General features: G+C 59.1%; 1 protein-coding gene across 1 annotated transcript in view; it reads left to right on the top strand.

Moving 5' to 3' along the window:
- The window catches only part of LOC140642220 (uncharacterized), a 91,159-nt gene extending 74,746 nt beyond the window's left edge, over window positions 1-16,413 (top strand). The window contains exons 5-6 of the mRNA XM_072842678.1: window positions 15,552-15,688; window positions 16,128-16,413. Coding sequence (XP_072698779.1) covers window positions 15,552-15,688; window positions 16,128-16,391 — 401 coding nt within the window. The 3' untranslated portion in view covers window positions 16,392-16,413. The remainder of the gene's footprint in view (window positions 1-15,551; window positions 15,689-16,127) is intronic.
- The last annotated feature ends 3,956 nt before the right edge of the window (window positions 16,414-20,369 follow it).

Here is a 20,369-nt window from a genome sequence, read left to right as displayed (position 1 = left end):
TATTTTATTTTATTTTATTTTATTTTATTATTTTTGGTAGGTAGTTTTTAGACTCAGACACGTAGATGCCAAGAAAGTGAAGGCCGTGGGGAAGGCCAGGGGGACAATCAGGAAACATGATCACATTATCGTCTTGTTCCGCAGGGAATGCTCATAATGAGGACCACGTCAGTGTTTGTTTTTTAAAGATTTATTTATTTATTTATTTATTTAATTTATTTATGAGAGTGTGCTCATGAACAAGGCAGAGGGAGCAGGTGCAGCACACTCCCCACTCCCCACTGGGAGCCTGATGCTGGGCCCTGAGATTATGATCTGAACTGAAGTCAGATGCTTAACCGACTGAGCCACCCCGGGTGTCCGGGGAAAGGGTAGTTTTTAAGGCAACAGGGAACTGTGGGCCACATTTTTTTGATTTTTAATTTTATTTTATTTGCTTTTTTTTCACACTTTTAAAAAAAATGATTTTGTTTATTTATTTGAGAGAGAGGAGGAGAGCGTGCACAAGCTGAGGGGGAGAGGGAGAGAGAGAAGACTTCCCATGAGCGGGGAGCCCGACCGGCTGGATCCCAGGACTCTGGGATCATGACTTGAGCTGAAGGCAGATGCTTGACTGACTGAGCCCCCCAGGAGCCCTACGTGGGCCACATTTTAGCAAGATTTCCCCCTAAAGTAATTAAAATACTGTTTTGGCAATGGAAGCTTCACTTTGTTTTTATTTTCATTTTTTGGAAGCTTCACTTTTTAGGAAAGGTATTTTATTGGAACCTCAGTGATTCTGGATGCATCTGATGCTGTTGAGCTGATCCTGATCAGGGCTAGCCGTACTCTCCCTGGTTTGGGGCACGCTCTCATCTCAGGTTCACAGGGCAGCCCTCCCCACCGCAGCCCTCGGCTGCCTCACAGCCTACAGTCCCTCCATTTCTGTTGGATTCCATTGTTCATCAAAGTGAATTTGTGCACGAATACTTTCCCGCCTGAGAGCTGGCTGATGGCTCCCTGATGCCCCGGAGATAGATGTGGAGCGGAGACTCTGAGACGGGCACTCCCTGGGGATGGCAGGCCTGGGCGGGGTGACCTAAATGACCAGAGGGCAGGACAAAACTGCTGGCATTTGGGCAGGAGTGTGTTTTTTAGGGAGTAGCAGGGGTGGGTGGAGGACAGACTGCACCCTCTTCACTGCGGTGCCTGAAGATGGCCCACTCCCTGGGGCAGGGCCAGGTACCTGTTGCTTTGGTAGCCTGTCCCCTCGAGGCTCCCCGGCCTCCCTGTCCCCAGATCTGCCTCTGCGAGTCACCCCGAACGACTGCAGGGGTGCTCCAATCAGTGAGGGAAGGGCAGCGCCGAGTGTTTCTGAGATGAAGGTCATTTATGGATCTGAGAAGGGAACACTGGGTAGAGGGCAGTGGGTGGGAGACGTGTCACACCACCAGGACGTTTGTGTGTTGACAATAGATGATTTTGCTGTGTGCGTGCGTAAGACATTACACAGCCTCTTGCCGATGTTCGCAAATGCGGTTTGATTACAAAACGATGCAACGTTTCTTCTGTTGGGGGAGAATAACAATAATAAACTAAAATAACACTGTCAAAAGTCTTTGAAAAGATTTCAGAGGTTTGCAGAGCCACGCGCTGTTGCATCCCGGGCTAGCGGTAGAGTGAGGCTTGGTCCACTGGTGGTTTTAAGAAACTGCGTAATAAAATTTTCTATTTTTTCCTAGTAGGAATATCATGTGAGGGGTAGAGAAAGACCAGCCAATTTTAACTAGTAGAAATTTGATTCTTTTTTTTTAAGATTTTATTTATTTATTCATGAGAGACACAGAGAGAGATAGAGAGAGAGAGGCAGAGACACAGGCAGAGGGAGGAGCAGGCTCCATGCAGGGAGCCCGACGCGGGACTCGATCCCGGGACCCCGGGGTCACCCTGGGCCCAAGGCATGTTGGGCCTTAGATGTTCGATGAAGCTCCTGGCTCTTCTCCGCATGCGACACCTCGCGTGTGATACAGCAGGGTCCTCGTGCCGGGACCGAAGTCCAGGTGGCGGGGCTTGGGGGGAAGGCCGCCCGCGGGCTGCGTGTGCCCCTTGCGCTCTGTGAGCCGGGGTGGACGCGGCCCGACGGGCCCCAGCGGGCGAGGCTGTGGCAGCGCCAGGGAGGGGGCAAGGCAAGGTGCCGCCGGCCCCCTTGGGAGTGGGCTCAGTGGGGGGGTCGCAGGGGGGCGGGTGTTAAAGGATCTCCGTCAACCCCGGCCCGCGGCAAAGTCCCCCCGTGTCCCCGAGGTCACCGCCGCGCAGGGGCGTCGAGGGCAACGCGGCCCGGGCCTCAGGGGAGGCTGGTGGGGGCGGCGCAGAGGCCTCGCTCCTCCACAGCAGCCCCGGAACCGTGACTCGCTCCCCAGGCATCCCTGGGCCTGTGGGGTTGCGGTGCCTGTCGGGCCGGGCTGTCCCTGGCCGTGTCCTGGGGGCGCTGGGGCGGCCAGGCCGGCTGAGCAGGTCCAGGCCCGCGGGCGGCACACGACGTCCCCTGCGTGCTCCTGGGCGGCTGGCCCTGTGCTGGGCGTCCTTGGTGGCGTGGTGACACATCACATCCTGGGAGACGGGTGGTGTCGGCTCGGCCGCATTTTATGGCTAAGTAAACAGGCCAGGACACTGTCTGCTAAAGGGCGCACGCGGGGCCTGGGGCCAAGGATCCCAAGGCCAACGGGGGCGGGTGGGGGCGTCTCCATGTCCCGCCCGGTCCAGCAGCTGCCCACGGGGGACATGGGGCAGGCGCCCCAGCAGCTGCTCGCTGAGCGGAGGGGGGGGCACAGGGGCTCTGGGGCGCCCCTTCCTGCCCGTCTGCCCCCCGGCTCCTGCCTGCTCGTGGGCTCGGGACCTCCGGCGGGTGCTCCTCCTTCATGAGCAGAGCTCCCAGCCTTTAGGGAAGGAAGGCAGTGGGTTAGAGACGTGTTTTACGGCAGCAGTGCCTTCTTCCTCCCCTAAAACCTTTTTCTTTTTCAGAACACTTTTAGGTTTACAGCAAATTAGGAAGATGGAACAGGGATCCCTGTGTACGCCCGCCACCCACGTGGGCGCCGCCCCCATCGCCCTCGCCCCCAGGCCGTGTGTTCGGGACACCCCATGAATCGTGGGGCCGCTCTTTTATCCCAGCAGTTTCCCGTGGTCTTAAAATTGAGCACAGATACGAGGGCGAGCTGTGCGTGCCGTCCTGGCCCCCCCTTACCGCCCACACGTAGCGGGGCTCCTGCTCTCGGGTGGGGAGCAATAGCGCTCCCCTAGGAACAGCCGTTCGCCCAGGCTGTGCCTCCACAACGTAAGCTCCAGGGACCAGGCTTCGCAGAAACTGCAGTAAAATAGGATGTTATGCTGAGGCACCGCTGGGGCGAGCGGGCGCGGCCTTGGGGACCTGCTGCGTCCACGGCCTCGGGGCCTGCTGCGTCCTCGGGGCCTGCTGTGTACATGGGGCCTGCTGCGTCCACGGCCTCGGGGCCTGCTGCATCCTCGGGGCCTGGTGTGTCCTCGGGGCCTGCTGCGCCCACGGCCTTGGGGACCTGCTGCGTCCACGGCCTCGGGGCCTGTTGAGTCCTCGGGGCCTGCTGTGCCCATGGCCTCGGGGACCTGCTGCATCCATGGCCTCGGGGCCTGCTGCGTCCTCGGGGCCTGCTGCATCCACGGCCTTGGGGCCTGCTGCGTCCTCAGGGCCTGCTGCGTCCTTGGGGCCTGCTGCATCCACGGCTTTAGGGCCTGCTGCGTCCTCGGGGCCTGCTGCGCCCACGGCCGGAGGTGGCTACACGGCAGTGCTGCTGCCCATCGCTACCCGCCCGCCGCCGTGCCCGCGGCCCAAGTGCAAGAGCGGGAAGGGCCCCCTCCGTTCCCTGCATCGGGCCTCCCTTTCCTCACCGTGGCCTGTGGCGCCTGGAGCAGCAGGGGAGCATCCCCCCCCGCCCCCCCCTCAGGGCTCCCCGAGCCGCCTCCTTCTCGCGGCCTCTGGCCGGGTTCGCGGCCCACAGCGCACAGCGCACAGCCTCAGGCCGTGGAGCACCTTCACTCGCCTCGTCCTACTTTTACTTCTTCAGCAGTGACTCTTCCCTCCACTGTCCCCTTGGCCCAGTCGCGCAGGAAGCGTGTCCCTGGGAGGCCACCCGGGGCCTCGGGCGCCCAGTAGGATGAGGGCTCCAGAGAGACGCCCGGGAACCCCGGGCACCAAGGGCGCCAAGCGTGCCCCCGTGCGGCCCCCGGGCCAGGGGACGGGCCAACCTGCCGCCGTGCCAGGCCTTCCCGCGTCCCCCTGCCGTGTGTCATCCTCGCGGGGGGTCTGGAGGGGCCCTAGGCCTGCGGTCCCCCTGCCGGGGGGTGACAGCCAGGGCCGACCCCTCGGGCCGCACAGGGGCACGGGTGCACCCAGCCCCCCCACGTTGGCCGCGAGCCTGCCCGTCCCTGCGCCCGGTCACAGCGGCCCTGTCGCCCGTGTCTCAGCCCGCCCGCCGGATCAGTTCCCACAGAGCTGCTGAACTCGAAGTCTCAGGAAACGTGTATCTTCTAGACGCCGGCAGGGTGCGGGGCAGCTTGGGGCGAGCCCCCCCCCCGAGGGGCCAAGGGGGCCTGGCTCTGGGGCCTGGGGCGGGGGCGGCTGGGAACGACCCGATCAGGGGGAGAGTCACAGCCGCCGCCTCGGGACTCGGGCCACGCTGTGTGGACGGCCACGGGGCCCGCACGGCCGGGGGGGGGGGCACGGACAGCAGCAGCTGAGCGCCACGCAAAAGGAAGGAAAACGCTTTTGTGAAAGAAGATTGTGAGGGGCAGTGAAACGGAGCATGTGGCAAGGGAATTTTCCTTTCTCTCTTTTTTTTTTTTTGTTTTTTTGAGATATCATAATTCACAAACCACAAAATTCGCCCTTTAAAATGTACAGTTTGGGGCACCCGGGGGCTCAGTCGGTGACTCGTCTGCCTGAGGCTCAGGTCACGACCCCCACCTGCGCTCCTTCCCTCAAGTTAGGAGATCTTCAGAATGACCTGGTGGCGGTGGTTCCGATGGTTCCTGCGCGGTGGCTGTTACGAACCATATTGCTACCGACACGCACGTGCAGGTGCTAGTGTGGACGTCAGCCCTCGGCGGCCTCGAGTGTTTACCGGGAGCGGGATTCCCGGGTCATATAGTGATTCTGTGTTTAACTTTTTGAGGAGCTGCCGTGAATTGGGGATTTTGATACCTTTTTTGTTTTTGTTTTTGTTTTTTTGGTTTTTTTTGATACCTTTTTTTCCCGATTATAAACATGTTCTTTGTAGGAAATTTATGACACATGCATATGTACTCAGAAGAAAATAAGATTCGCTATATGACCCGGCAATAACTACCTTTAATATATCATCTATTTTTTTTAAAAGATTTTATGTATTTATTCATGAGACACAGAGAGAGGCCGAGGGAGAAGCAGGCTCCATGCAGGGAGCCCGACGTGGGACTCGATCCCGAGACCCCAGGATCATACCCTGGGCAGAAGACAGACGCTCCACCACGGAGCCACCCAGCCATCCCACTTTTTTAAAAGATTTTATTTATCAGTGTATTTCGTATCTTCTTTATGTACATGACTGGAAAATGTATTGAATTCAAAAATATATAGTTTTGTGTCTTAATTCTTTCACTTTACCTTCTACTGTAAGCATTTTCCATGTCAGTAAATATAATATTGTTTCTGACCACGTTCTATCATCACTTGATGCATTATTTGATTAACCCGCTATTCTAGGACATGTAGATAATTTCCACATTTTTGTGATTATCACGGGTGGTGCAGTATCTTTGTATGTAAATGTCCATCTGTATCTCAGATACATTTTTTAAAAAATATGTTAGGTTTTTTAAAAAAATGTGCTAGGTGTTGTGTGTGTGTGTTTTTTAAAGGTTTTATTCATCCATTCATGAGAGACACAGAGAGAGGCAGAGACACAGGCAGAGGGAGGAGCAGGCCCCCCGCAGGGAGCCTGATGTGGGATTCGATCCCGGGACCCCGGGGTCACGCTGGGCCAAAGGCAGGTGCTAAATTGCTGAGCCACCCAGGGATCCCGGGGTTGTGTTTTTGTTTTTTTTTTTTTTTTTTAATTTTTTTGGGTTGTGTTTTTTAAATATTTTTTCTAGGTAAGCTCTATGCCCATCATGAGGCTTGAACTCGTGACCCTGAGATGAAGAATTGCGTGCCTGGGACACCTGCGTGGCTCAGTCAGCGGAACGTCTGAATCTTGGTTTCGGCTCAGGTCATAATCTTAGGGTGGTTGGTTCAACCTCATGTCAGGCCCCAAGCTCAGCTGGGAGCTGGGAGCTGAGATTCTCCCTCTGCCCCACCCCTGCTTGCACTCTGTCTCTCTAAAATAAATAAATAAATCTTAAAAAAAAAGAAAAGAAAAGAAAAAGAAACAGAGTTGCATGCTGTACTGATTGAGCCGGCCAGGAGCCCTGTACATCTCTGATAAGTTTTGAGATAAAATCTTAGAAATGAGGTCTTTGGGTAAAAGAACATTTAAAAAATAAACCTTTCGTTTTGAAATGATTTTAGATTTACAAAAAAGTCGCAAAATAGTACAGTTCCCATATCCCCTTCACACAGCTCCCTCTAATACTATCTCACCTAAATGAGTATATTCATCAAACCCAAGACATTAACGTTGTTACGTTACTATTAACTAAGCTCCAGACTTACTTGGTTTTTGTTAGTTTTCTTATTAATGTCCTTTATCCATTCTGGGATCCAGTCAAAGATAGCATGTTGTTAAGCATGTGAATATTTTTAAGGCTTTTGGGGTGTGTGTGTTTGTGTGTGTGTGTGTGTAGGAAAGTTGTGTTAATTTATATTCCCATCAATAGTATAAGGGAAAGACTTTGTCAGTCTAATAGGTATTACAGCAACAGCTACAACATCAATTTAGTGGGCATTTATGTTTCCTTTAAGTATATGGATATTTTATTAGATAATACATGCAGGACACTTTAAAAAATTCTTAAATTTATTTATTCCTGAGAGACCCAGAGAGAGAGGCAGAGACCCAGGCAGAGGGAGGAGCAGGCTCCCTGTGGGGAGCCCGATGAGGGACTCGATCCCGGGACCCGGGGTCATGCCGTGGGCCGCAGGCAGGTGCCCAACCCCAGAGCCCCCCAGGCACCCTGCAGGAGTGTTAAAACCACCTCATCAGTGAGAACATTTATTTTTTTTTTTATTTTATTATTTTTTTAAAATTTTTATTTATTTATGATAGTCACACACAGAGAGAGAGAGAGAGAGAGAGAGGCAGAGGGAGAAGCAGGCTCCATGCACCGGGAGCCCGACGTGGGATTTGATCCCGGGTCTCCAGGATCGCGCCCTGGGCCAAAGGCAGGCGCCAAACCGCTGCGCCACCCAGGGATCCCCCAGTGAGAACATTTAAATGGAGCGATGCCAGCTACAGAAATAAACATATAGTTTTGGAAACAATACATCCCTCTTTTTAAACATGGTTCTTTCTAGATTTTTTTTCTTTTTAATTAAAAAACTTAAGGGATCCTGGCCCCGGCACCCCACCGCCGCCCGCCCGCCCCGCGCCGAGGCCCCTCTGGTGGTCAGGTCCTTCTCCGGGTTTCGGTTTGTCTCCTTTTTCCTTTGTTCATTCATTTTGTTTCTTAAATTCCACGTGTGAGTGACATCGTGGGCTGCTTGCCTGTCCCTGACTTCCCCGCGCATCACGCCCGGTGGCTCCCTCCACGTGGGCCCCAGGACGGCCTCTTCGCAGGGCCGTGGCCCAGGTGTGTGCAGGGCCCTCTGTCCGTCCCATCTCGGGACACCTGCGCGGCCGCCCCGCCTGCCGGTCGCAAATAATGCTGCTGAGAAACGGGGGGCCATGTACCCCTGGGATCAGGGCTTCTGTAGTTTCGATGTAAATACCCGGAGCGCGATTCCTGGGCCGTAGGGTCGTCGCCCTGCTTTCCCTTTTCGAGGAGGCCTCACGCTTCTGCACAGGGGTCGCCCGGGTCCCAGGCGGTCGCCTCGGTCCCTCCTCCTCTGCACCCTCACCCACAGCCCCTACTTCGCGAGCTCTCGCAGCCATTCGGCAGCTGTGACGCGGTGGCTCAGGGTCGCTTGGATGGTTTCCCGCGCCAGCGCTGCCGAGCCCCGTGCACGTGCCTGTCGCCGGCCCGATGTCTTCTTTGGAGAAATGTCCCTTCGTGTCTTGTGCCCGTTTTTTAAGTCCGTGAGCGCTTCTGGGTCGCTAGCGGGTTTGTAGATTTTTCCCATCGGTCTGGGAACCACTTATACGTTTTGGTTTTGACTTCCCGGTCATGATCGGGGCTCTTGTCAACACCTAAGCCTTCACGGCCCACTCAAGCGGACACACAGCCGGTGTCAGAAACCGCCATCAGTGCATCCTGCAGAGTCACCAGGCGCTGTCACCCGGGAAGGGGAGGCCCGCCAGATGTTTCCTGCAGAGGCCTTCCCAGGCCTGCGGAACCTGGGCGATAGTGCGGTGTGTGCTCTGGGGGAGCCTGCCCCGCTGGTGACCCAGAGGCCGGCCGCGGGCGCAGTGGTGCAGGTGGCAGTGACGTGCCGCAGAGGGCCTGGCCCGGGCGTCGGAGAGCGCAGGCTTCATCCTGCCCTCCTACTCCCCAGCTGAGCCTGAGCGCGTCTGCTCCATTTTCTGGGCTTTCTTTCTTTCATGTGGTTAATGGCAGGACTCGGGGGCTGAATGGACTGTTGCCAAGCACTCTGTAGAGCGCTGTGCACACGGGTGGTGTGGTCAGGGGACTGAGGGGAGCCTCGGGGGCAGCGTGAACCTCGGTCCACCATCCCGGAGGGCAAGACACGCTCCTGACCTCAACTCTGCTCCCACCCTGACCTCCCACCTTACGTGATGGGAGGGAGCTCTAGTGCTGTCATTGTGGGCCCCTCCTCACAGGGTCACCCCAGGATCTGGGAGGCTCCTGGTGCCGCCACCTTCTCACTCGTGGACCCGGTACCCTGTGAGGCTCGGACCCCGCGCTCAGGCTCTGCTGGAGGCTCTGTGCCCAGGGCCCCACTCACCGGAAGTGGAGAGCACGGGTCTGGATCCTCCTGCCGCTCTCCAGGGTCCCCCTCCCCCCCCTTTCATTGTCTCCCTCCCAGGGTGGCCTCCAACACCCTCCTCGCTCCTCGGAGTCTGCCAAGAGCTCAGGCCCAGGAAGACAGAGCGGAGGAGGACGGGCCCTAGGGTGGCCTCTCTGCAGTCCGAGCCTCAAGGAGAGCGGCTCCACGAGCTCCTGGAATGAGAAGGCAAAGGGAAGTGCAGCCTTCTAGACACAGAGTGAGGCATCCCCGGGCGGCTCAGCGGTGAGCACCTGCCTTGGGCTCAGGGCGTGACCCCGGGGTCCTGGGATCGAGTCCTGCATCAGGCTCCCTGCATGGAGCCCGCTTCCCCCTCTGCCTGTGTCTCTGCCTATTTCTTTCCCTCTCCCTATGAATGAATAAATAAAATCTTAAAAAAAAATAAACACAAAGTAACATCTGAGAAAATGATGTGGCCCCAGCAAAGAAACTGGGAGAAGTGTCCTCTTGTCCAAATGCTGTCAGGAACCTGTGGGGTGTCCCCAGGCGTGTCCTTCTCCACCCTGCAGAGAGGCGGGTCCCAGAACCTCGGAAGCATCCCTGGACACTTACCTCCTCGAGCTGGTGCTTCCAGGCAGGGGGCAAGGGTGTCTTTGGACATTTGGATCTCTAATCTCTGTTGATTAGAGACAGGAGGAGCAGAGGCCCTGCGAGCAAGGAGCCCAGGTGGGCTGGAGCCAGGACGCTGGGATGGTGGCCTGAGCCGGAGGCAGGAGCCCTGGGCCGCTGGACAGATCGCACCTCTCGAAGGCCGCGAGGTCTCGGGGTTTTCTCGGTCTCCACTGCCCACTTTTAGCCCTTGGGCGCCAAGGAGAGAAGCAGGAGCTCCTCGGTGGGGCGTTGGGGGCCCAGTGGCCGGGCCACGGGGGAGGCTTCTTGCCTGAGCCCCCCGCGGGCAGGGCTGGAGCTGCCTCGGGGTAAGGAGCCCCCGTGTGGGTACCGGCCTGGGGGTGCCCCTGGGGGCGCCCAGCGAGAGGACGGGAGCGCAGATGCCCCTCCATGGCCCACTCCGGGGCCTGTGCAGGAGCCCAGCTAGCCACGGGCTGCCCGGGCGTGGGGAGGAGGCCAGCCCTCCGCAGGTCGGCTCGCCCGGGCCCGGGGCGTGGGGGCAACCCCGCGTCTGAGGGAGGCTGCTGTCACCCCAGAGGGCCCTGGGGGCGCCTGTGCTCATCTCTTCGGGGCGCAGGGAGACTGGGGGGCTTCAGGGGGGCTTTCCCCAGACGGGCTGCGGGGTGGCCGCGGCGCCTTCCCGGGGCGCTTGCCGTCCCGAGCCGATGCGACCCAGTCTCTAATCAATAAATTAAATAGTAAAAGAAAGTGGTTCATTAAAAAAAAAGATGCACTGTAGCCACCCGACGTCTGTGATGAGCTGTTGGGGATGACGCCTTAAGCCAGGTGTGCGGTCACAGCGACTCAAAAATCGCGTCGGACGGGCCGCCTGGCGGCTCAGTGGGTCAAGTCGCTGACTCTTCATCTCAGCGCAGCTCGTGGTCTCAGGCTTGTGAGATCAAGGCCCGCATCGGGCTCCACGCTCAGCGCAGGGTCTGTCTCTCTCCACCTCGCTCCCTGCTCGTTCTCTCTCTCTCTCAAATCTTTTAAAAAAAAATCACGTTGCCTCATTTGTTCTCTTGCACTTCCCAAGCCCTCCTAGGTGGTGCAGGACCAGGCAACGTGGAGGCAGTAGAAGCCCAAGACAGAAGGCCCAGGGCCGTGTTTGCTTTGACAGGGGAGGACAGGGCGGCCCACAGATGCTCGGGAGCTCGCCGAGGGTCACGCGGCTACTTGGGGCACTTGTGGGTTTGGGACCTGAGGCTCCTGCCCTTCAGCCCTGTGCTCTTCGACGGCCGTACACAGTGCACAGTCCGGGTGGTTGCAGGAACGATGGCTCTGGAACAACTAGAGAACTCTCGGGGGCGGGGGGGGGGGGGCGCGGTTCCCCTTGCTGGTGATTTCCCACCCACGGCCTTGCTGCCAGGGTCTTTATGTGGTTTACTTGCACATGCTTGTCTCCGGGTTGTCATTTTCTTTTGAGACACTGGAACTCCCATACTTAAAAGAGAATGATTTGGTAAAATGGGATTCCTGCATTTTTGCCCAGTTTGCGTGTTGCGGGGGGCATTGGAGCAGCCCCGGCCTTGGGCGGCCTCACATGGGGGCCCGGGTCAGAGCCCTGCACGCGTGCTTGGCATGGGGCCCCAGGACTAAGGACGGGGGAATGAAATGTGCGGAAGCGCTAGGTGGGGCACACGGGGGGGTCATGCCGGCTTCCTGGGGGGGCACCCTGGGCCTGCAGGGACCGGGCTTCTGCGTGGCCGCCCGCCGCTGGGGGCAGTGGGGGCTCTGCCTGCGTCCCCCCTGCCTCCTCCGGGAAGATGCGAGCAGGCCCGGAGCCAGAAGCGAGCCCAGGGGGTCTCGGGGAGCGAGGACCCATGGGGCACAGCCACCGCCACTTACCTGGGGGGCCCGTGAGGCGGCCAGACCCCGTCCTGCTGCCGGGCCACCTCAGGCCACCGCCGGGCCACCGCCGGGCAGCAGCAGGCCGTCCAGCAAGGTGCTGGCGTTTCCAAGGGAGGACAGAGCGGCCCCCTGCACCCCGAGGTGCGCGTCTGCAGCCCGAGGCCGTCTAGCGCCTGGCCCTGGCCCGGTCCCACCCGCGAAAAGCTCCTGGGCCTGGGCCCGCGGGAGCCTTGGGCACGCAGCCCCGCCCGCGGCAGTGGACCTGCTGACCTTGAGCTCGGGGTTGCTCGCCAGTGGCCGTGGGGCCGCACCTCCCGGCGGGGAGGACACGCGGCCTGGCTTCTGCTGCTGACCAGGCCAGGCTGGGGGCGGAGCCGCTTGGCAAATTCAAGTAGGTCTGCTGCAAACACAGCCTTCCCATCCCATAATTCTGGGTGCTTTCCCGGCTTACCAATTCCCTAAAGAGTGTGTGTGTGGGGGGAGGCCAAGAGGCTCTCCAGGGAGAGGAACTCGGTGACACTGGAGACACTGGAACTCCCATACTTAAAAGAGAATGATTTGGTAAAATGGGATTCCTGCATTTTTGCCCAGTTTGCATGTTGCGGGGGGCATTGGAGCAGCCCCGGCCTTGGGCGGCCACAGGCCTCCCCCTTTACCAACCCGAGGGACAAGGGACGGCAGGTTGACAAGGACGGGAAGGGGCGCTTGCAGGCTGGGCTCCCGGGGTAAGTGGGGTCCCTCTGGGAGCCTCACTCTCCATCCTGCTTCCCCTCCCTTGTCTTCACCCAGGACACCCCTTTCCTTCCTCACATCTCAGTCCAGGCGTCCTAGCTCCCAAGGAAAACTGCCACCGCAGCTACCCCGGAACGCCCTGTCCCTGTCCATTTAAGCAGGGGGGGCTTCGACCCACAACTCTGAGATTTCAACCTGAGCTGAGATCAAGCCCGAGCCACGCAGGTGCTCCTGGGCCTGCACTTCCACGCTCCCGGTTGCCTTCATCACTATGGAATCCCCATTATCCACGCCGGATGGAACCCCCCTCTGGAGCTGGTCTCCAACCTTGACGGTCTTCCCCCTGCCGCCCGCCCCCCAAACTGCATCACGCGGAGTGGCCTGCGGTTTTTTTGTACCATCGTCCTGGAGCATCCCCACTTTCTTCCTTAGCCAACCTCTACCCCTCCGACAAAGCTCAGGCCAAGGCTACAGCCCCCAGGAGCCTTAGTGAGGGCACCGCCCCTCTGCTCTTCCCAGCACCCTCCGCGGAGCTCTGTCAGGGGCCGATTGCCCTAGTTCTGTGCCCCCGTTAGAGCTCTCCAAAAGCCCAGCTCCCCTCTGCATCCCCAGGACCTAGCGGAGACTCTGGCACATAGTTTGCAACAAATAAAATGTAGTAACGAAAGAATACATGAGTGAACAAGTGAATGAATTCTGCTGGGACTTGGGGTGCTCACTAGGGAGATAACATCTGAGGCGAGGGCAGAAGAATGACCAAGAATTTACAAAGCAGGAATTTTGATTTCAGGGAAGCCACGAGGAAGGGGGCCAGGAGGGAGCAGAGTCAGGCCATGGGAGGCCTGGAAGGCAGTGGGGGGTGGGCCTGGGCAGGCCAGGGGTCAAACGTGGGGTTGAGGTGGCCGCGGCCTGCAGCGGGGGGGTGGGGGGGAGCTTGGAAAGGAGCAGACTGGAGAGCAACAAAATGAGTATAGTTTTGCTTATAAAACCTGAAAAGTGGGGTATCCCTGGGTGGCTCAGCAGTTTAGCGCTTGCCTTTGGCCAGGGCGTGATCCTGGAGTCCTGGGATCGAGTCCCATGTAGGGCTCCCTGCATGGAGCCTGCTTCTCCCTCTGCCTCTCTCTGTCTCTGTCTGTCATAAATAAATAAAATCTTAAAAAAACAAAACCCTGAGAAGTGGACACTGGAAGGGGCCATCAGGCGGGAAGAGCTTTCAGAGGCCCCCGTTCAAGGCCGAGCCGGGGTGGGATGGGGTCAGACCCAGGTGTGCTCAGATGACACCAGCCCCTACGAGCTGCTGCTAAACATTCAGGAGTCAGTAAAGCTGCCCACTACTAAAAAGTCAAATCATATAAAATTATAGTCAAGTAAATTATATTAAAAACAAAGGTATTCAACTCATTACTTCTAAGAATTTCCGAATACCTTATTGTTTATGGCTTTAAGGTCGTTTACATCGGTTACGAGTCTGGAAGTACTATGTGATCCCTTGTTACTGTGCTTCTCTTTCCCATCCCGCGTTCAGCGGCGCCGCCTGGAAATCCGCCGTGGTGGGAGCATTTGCACCTGGAGGTTGTGGAGACCGGCAGACACCGTACGCCCGGGCCTGATCCATGGCTTTGTTGACTGTCTCGAGACTCAGGAAAATTGTGGAGAAGACGTCAATAAGGCGCTTTGAATATATATGTCTCTGTATCCTGTATCCTAGAGCTATTAGGGTGTGGATGGCACAGAGAAATCGGGCCAGTGTTCTTCCAGTATGTTCCAGAAGTACCGCCCGAGTCAGTAAAGAAGCTGCCGACACCACTGACAAGCGTAGAGCTGCAACCTGGACCTTAACGGTTTTGCTCTTTCTTATGGGCCGGCACGGGCAAAAGTGCCAGCCGGGGTTCACGCTGCAACTACGCCCCCTTGTCCCGTATATCACAGGTCATGCTTTAGCAGGCTGCTGAGAGCGGCGGACGCTCTCTGGGAGACTCGGTTTGCCGTCTGCAAGTACCGTGTAGACGACCGTGTCCTTTACTACTACCGGTAAATTGCTGAACTCCCCCTCGGTTGGCAGCGTGTGTGATGAACCCGCGTGCGCACCCGGCCTCGACCCCGGGGGCCTGTCGTCCGCACCCACGAGCCTGGCGGAGGCCTGAGCGCAGACCAGATGGGACTCTGGAGAGACTCCCAGAAGGGGGAGGGAGTCACGGGTGGAAAGAGCCCCCACGAGCGGGAAGGCGAGGCTCGGGTGGAGGGAGATTCCGAGGAAGGGCGGGCGGCGGGGCCTCCGCGTGTCCTCGGCCCAGGGGGGCGCAGCCGTGTCCGGGGAACTGGAGAGAGGCCTGCGGGTGAGGAGCTGCGGCGGCCAAGGCCTGGTGGCCGAGGGCGGTGGGGGACCGAGCCGGGCCGGGTGAGGCTGGCTCGGGAAGCGGGGGGACAACCCAGCTATGGAGCTGTGACCACGACGGTGACAAGGTAGGCGGGAGCCACGTTGGGGCCACCAGGCCTGGAGACGGCGGGTGCTCCGGGGGTGCAGGCCCGTGCGGGGCCCCGTCGGGATGTGGCTCGGGTGCCAGGCCCACATCGAGGCGGAGGCTGCGGGCAGCCCCCCTCCCCTGGGCAAAGCCCCCAGCCGGCGGCCCAGGCTGCGTCTGCCTCCAGCACGCCTTGCCAGCCACTCTACAGTGGCTGCTGGAAACTGATAATAATGGATCGGGGCTTGCATTTTTTAAAATACCTTTGTTAATTTATTTTCTAATAATTCATTTTATTGTATTTTTAAAAAATAAAGTACATGACAGACCCGAAGCTTACACAATTGGGCCTCCCCCCAGAACACTGGAGAAGCACTGTGGTGGCCCACCCTTCTCGTTTTATTTCATTTATTTATTTTTAAGTAATCGCTGCATCCTCCGAGAGGCTCAGCGCACAGCCCCAAGGTCAAGCCCCAAGGTCAAGCCGCGTGCTCCATGGAGGAGCCCGCGGGCCGCTCTCACCCACCCTCTAACGCGTTCCTCCCCGGCTACTCCCCTTACTGACCCACCGGCTGAGGTTTCAAATGGTTTGTGGGGACCAGTTTGTGGAACTTAATGGGGTGTGTCATTAGCAGCATTAAAAAAAAAGAAGAAGAAGAAGGCAAATGAGTTAGAAGATAATCAGATTTTACTCCACGTAGGAAATGCATTTTTGTTTCAGTTGCTTCTGTGCTTCATATCCCGTGGTGCACACGGGTACTAGAGTGTGATGAAAACGTCCGTCTTTCTAGGCTCACAGCGAGGAAACACGCTTGGGTGCCGCTGGTGTGCGGATAAAGACAGCACAGCCGGGCCTGACCTTCCAAATCCGGAAGAGAGAGCGACGGCGGAGGCAAACCAGGCAGAGCTTCCTGGGAAAAGGGCGAAGGTGCGTGGGGGTGGGAGGACATTCGGGTTACGGACGAACAGAGGGAACAAGAGGAGCCAAGTCGGGCCATGATTTTCGTGCCTAGATTGTGTCTCCACCTTTCAGGGGGCCTGGGAGTTTGCAGATAGAAGGGTGGCGGTCCCTGTGACGGGGGCTTGGGGGAGCCCTAAGTCCACCGGGGAAATCAGGGGAGACTTCCCAGAGGCAGCAGAGCCTTCGAGGGAAGACTTGGGGTTCTCTAGGCACGCAGGGAAGGCTTATGGGGAGGCACAGGAAAGCCCATCGTGTCTGGGGAACCATGAGCCACTTGGTGTAGACGGAGCATGACTTAGGGAGGAGGCCTTCACCTGCGGCGTGGCCACTTGAGAGTTTATTTTGGGATGAGGAGCCATGGAGGACTTTTGAGCAGAAGGATGACATGAGTGGACTTGTACCTCAGGACCCTGGCCGTCCCGAGGAGAGTGGATTCGTGGGGAGGAGACCGGCGGCACCGTCACCGCCATCGATGGGCCCCAAGGCGGGCAGTGGGGGTGCAGGGCCAGGAGACCCCGGAGGAGGAGCCAGCAGGACGTGGCCCCCGCCCGTGATGGGAGTGGCCGCCAACGGAAACTGCCCGGTGGTGGTCCCTTCAGCCCAGAAAAAGAAGACAGGTTGGGATCCCTCGACTCAGCGGTGGAGCGTCTGCCTTCGGCCCAGGGTGTGATCCCAGAGACCCGGGATGGAGTCCCACATCGGGCCCCGCAGGGAGCCTGCTTCTCCCTCTGCTGTGTCTCTGCCTCTCTCTCTCTCTGTGTCTCTCATGAATAGATAAATGGAATCTTAAAAAAAAAAAAATGATCCAGAAACTTGGGGCCCAGGAGCCAGTGGGACAGAAAAGACTTGGGAGGAAGAGCAGTGATGCAGATGCTTCAGGAAGTCAGATTGGGTTGTGGCCTTTGGAGGCCACCGATGTGCCGGGCAAGGGCGCGGAGGTGAGGGGTGGGGGGGCGGGAGCCAGGGGCTCCGGGAGCGAGTGGGTGACACGGGGAGGCAGGCAGGAGGCAGGGCTGCACCTTTGTGCGGGTCGGAACGGGTGCTCCTTCCTCCAGGCGGAGCAGCTGGTCACCCCGCATGCCGGGCTGGCCAGAGGACGCAGGCTGCACCTGAGCCCTTCCACAACGAGAAGGAACGAGGAGTCCTCGACCAAGGAAGGTGCTGGACCACGTGGGGGGTTTATTTTTTAAGATGTGAGAGACCGGTGCGGTTGACTTGGATGAGCAAGGGGAACCCATGACAGAAAAGAAAGTATAGGACGGGACACCTGCCACAGGTAGCCGGGCGGGTGGGCGCCTCCGGTGCGCTGGGGCCAGGGCTGGGGCTTCAGGGGTGTGAGGGGGAGCAGCGCTGTGTGCTGAGCCCAGAGCCCGGGGCCCGGTGCGCAGGTCAGCCTGCTGGCGAGAGGTAGTGAGATTCTCCGCGGCAGGGCCTGGGAGCAGGCGCCGAGCGGGGACGTGGACACGGCCCACATCAACTCCCGGGGTGGCCAGCGGCTCTGCTGCCCGGGCTGGGCGACGTCTACACTGCCCAGGCTTTGGGCCGAGGACTGGGCCGAAGAGGCCGGAGGGGTCTGGGCACAGCGCTTGAGTTTACTTAATTTTACTTTTTACTATGGGAAATCTTCAAACACACCCAAAACTTGTGGGACACCCAAATGGACCGTCATATACCCATCGTTAGCCTTCGGGGATGATTGTGACTGTCAGTGTTACTGTGTGACCTCCCCCTGTAAGGACTTTTTCAAATTTAAAAAAAATCATTGAACAGATATTATTATTATTATTTTTCAAAGATTTTTTCTTTATTTATTCATTTATGAAAGACAGAGTGAGAGCAGGCAGAGGCAGAGACAGGCAGAGGGAGAAGTAGGCTCCATGCAGGGAGCCCGATGCGGGACTTGATCCCAGGACCCCGGGTCACGCCCTGAGCCGAAGGCAGGCGCTCAACCCCTGAGCCCCTCATGTGTCTCAATGTACATATATTTTAATTGGACTTTTTTATCCAGAAAGTAGTCCTATCATCCCAAACCTTCCCGTGCGGCGAGTCCGTGTGAACGGGCTCAGTCCCAGGGCGCTCGCCCCAGAGCCTTCCGCAGCGGCTGCAGGCGGCGACCGCAGTTGGCCCACGTCTGTGGCTCGTGGGGGCTCTCGTCCTAGGTCTTGGTACTAATGCAGCTTTCCCCTTAACACTCCTTTCATTTTTGTTTTTCTTGGTAATATTGGTTGACTTCTGTGGGAGGAGTTGCCCCGTGCTCCTTGGCCCACCGTCCACACCCCTCTCTGGATTTGGGGCGTCTGTGTGTGAGCGTGTCTCCCAGCGCACCTGACACTCGGTGATTCATCTCAACGTGAGGCACGGTTGGCCTCAAGAAGTATGCGTGGAATTGAATCAACCCACTTACTTGATATTGCCCGTCCTCATCTTTGTTGCCTTACGCTAATTTGCAGCTCACAGCCTGGCGCCTGGCACACAGTAGGCGCTCAATAAGTGTTTGTTCCTGCTGCTACCAATGACCCGGGGATGTGTCCACACGTTAGGGCTCTACCGGTTTTCCCCCTTTCTCCCTGCCCTTCCTCCAGGTGGTGAAGACAAGACATGACCTTGAGGAGCCACCCGGCAGGTGCCCTCACTCCCCCGCTCCCGTAAGTTGGGGGCGAATCTCGGTTGGCAGCGGGTTCCCCGGAGCAGGTCCCTGCTCTGGGGCTGCTTCACATGTCTGCGTCGCTCACGATACCAGTTATCATTAGCAGCAATTAAAAGTATTTCAGGATCAGTTCAAAGCTGCCTTTGAGGTATTTTAAGTCGGACCAAAGTCCTCCCTGTGTCGCTCCGAGCGCGTCCCCGCTGCCGTCAGGAGGCCGCCTGCGCTTGCAGATCGCCGTCTGTAGGTTCCGGTTGCCTGAACCTTCCGTGCTTTGTGGGGTGTTGGCCACAAGTGGGTCGTGCGTGTGCCACTGCCGCGAGAGCTCGGCCGGGGGGGGCCCAGGGCCTGCGAAGCGGGTGGAAAGCCGACCTGGAGGGCGGCCGTGGGGGCGGGAGGGAGGCTTTGGAGCGCCCCCGGGGGCCTCACGTCTGGTCGCAGATAGAGACCCGGAGGGAAGCACTGGGCACGTGGGACTCCCGGGGAGTCAGTGCGCGTGGCCTGCCCGGGCCTGGAGGGCTGGCGGTGGCACCGAGGGCGCTGGGCCCGGAGATGACGTTCCCGAGGCACCTGCTCCCGGCCACGACCGCCACCGGCTTCGTCCTCCCCGTCGGCCGAGGCGCCAGCTGGGGCCCGAGCGGGGCGGCCTCCCAGGGGGCGGAGGGCAATCCCGGCGCCAGCGGAGGCCGGGGAGGGCCCAGGCTGGGAAGGCCGCTCCTCGCCGGCGTCCTGGGCCGCGGCTGCCGGGGTGCCCTCGCTCCTGCTGGGGAAGGCCCCCCCGCGGCCCCGCGGAGCCCAGCGCCCCCCGGGGCTCCCGTCTGAACCCCTGGCTGGGTCTGTGTGCAGAGTGCGCCTCTCCGCCCTGCCGCCGCCCCCGGGAAGCAGAGCCCCGACCGCGCCCGCACCCCAACCCCGAGCCCGGGGCGTCCGCACAGGCCGTGGGGCTCGCGCAGGAGCGGGCGCGCAGCTGGGGCCTTGCGCGTGGTGCCGACGCCCGGCGAGGGGAAGGACGGAGGGCACACGTCGGCCGCACGCAGCGGGGGGACGGGAGGGCAGGGCGACCCACTTTCAGAGCCGCATGGCTGGGGCTGGGACTGCTGCCCATGGTCCGTGTGCGTAGACGTGTCAGCCTCAGACTCCTCAAGGTGGGCTGTTAAACGTCTGTATCCTGTTTTCATTAGCTTGTGCCTCGGCGCTGGGGACCTGCCTCGTCCTCTGAGCCAACAGTGTGCCCGGGGGCTAATAAACAGCAGGTGCCTCCAATAAATCTGCTTTTAATACTCAGTGTAAACGTGTGTGCAAATACGTCTGTGAAATGAAAGGTGGGAACTGACTTCTCTACGCCAGTCACACGACTTCAGAGCTGTTTTGAACCGAGGCCGGTAGTGTGCCTGCCTTTGTGTGGATGCCACGGGTTTCACACGTGCGGGATGCGCAGACCGCGTGCAGGGAGTGCCCTTTGGTGGAAGGCTGTGCAGGCGTGCTGTGGGGGCCGTGGGGGGAGCGTCCCCGCCAGGCGGGTGGGCGCGGGGCCGGCCGTGTACGCCGCAGGCCCGCTGCAGACCAGGCTGTGGAACTGCTGGGGCCCAGCGACTGGGACTTTCTGGGAGCTTCTTGGCCCGGCCCGGCCGCCTGAGCGTCGAGCCCGTGACCTCACACGCTGCCCACCCGTGAGGCCTGCCCTGGTGGAAAGCGTGGGCCTCCTGGCTCCCCTCAGCCTTCCTCTGCTGCCCTGATCAGCTCTTGGATCCCGGCGCTCCCCCCACCCAGCTCCCAGGGTGCCCCGATCTGGGGAACGTGGGCTGCGGGCCGAGGGCAGCCCGGAGGGAGCTACAGCGGGTGGCCGGGCACCTCCTGAGCCTCAGCACAGGCACCGGAAGGTGCTCTTTGCCCAAAGCCATCTCCCGGGGACGTGCAGGCCCCCCGCAGAGGCTGCACTGCCCCGAGGGGCCTGCGAGGGCCCCGCCCATCGTGTGCCACGTGGGGAGGAAAGGGCAGAGGGGC

This window comes from Canis lupus, chromosome 11 (genome assembly GCF_048164855.1).
Source record: "Canis lupus baileyi chromosome 11, mCanLup2.hap1, whole genome shotgun sequence".
NCBI lineage: Eukaryota > Metazoa > Chordata > Mammalia > Carnivora > Canidae > Canis > Canis lupus.
Note: the sequence above shows the minus strand (reverse complement) of the source record. Positions and strands in the feature narration are given on the sequence as shown.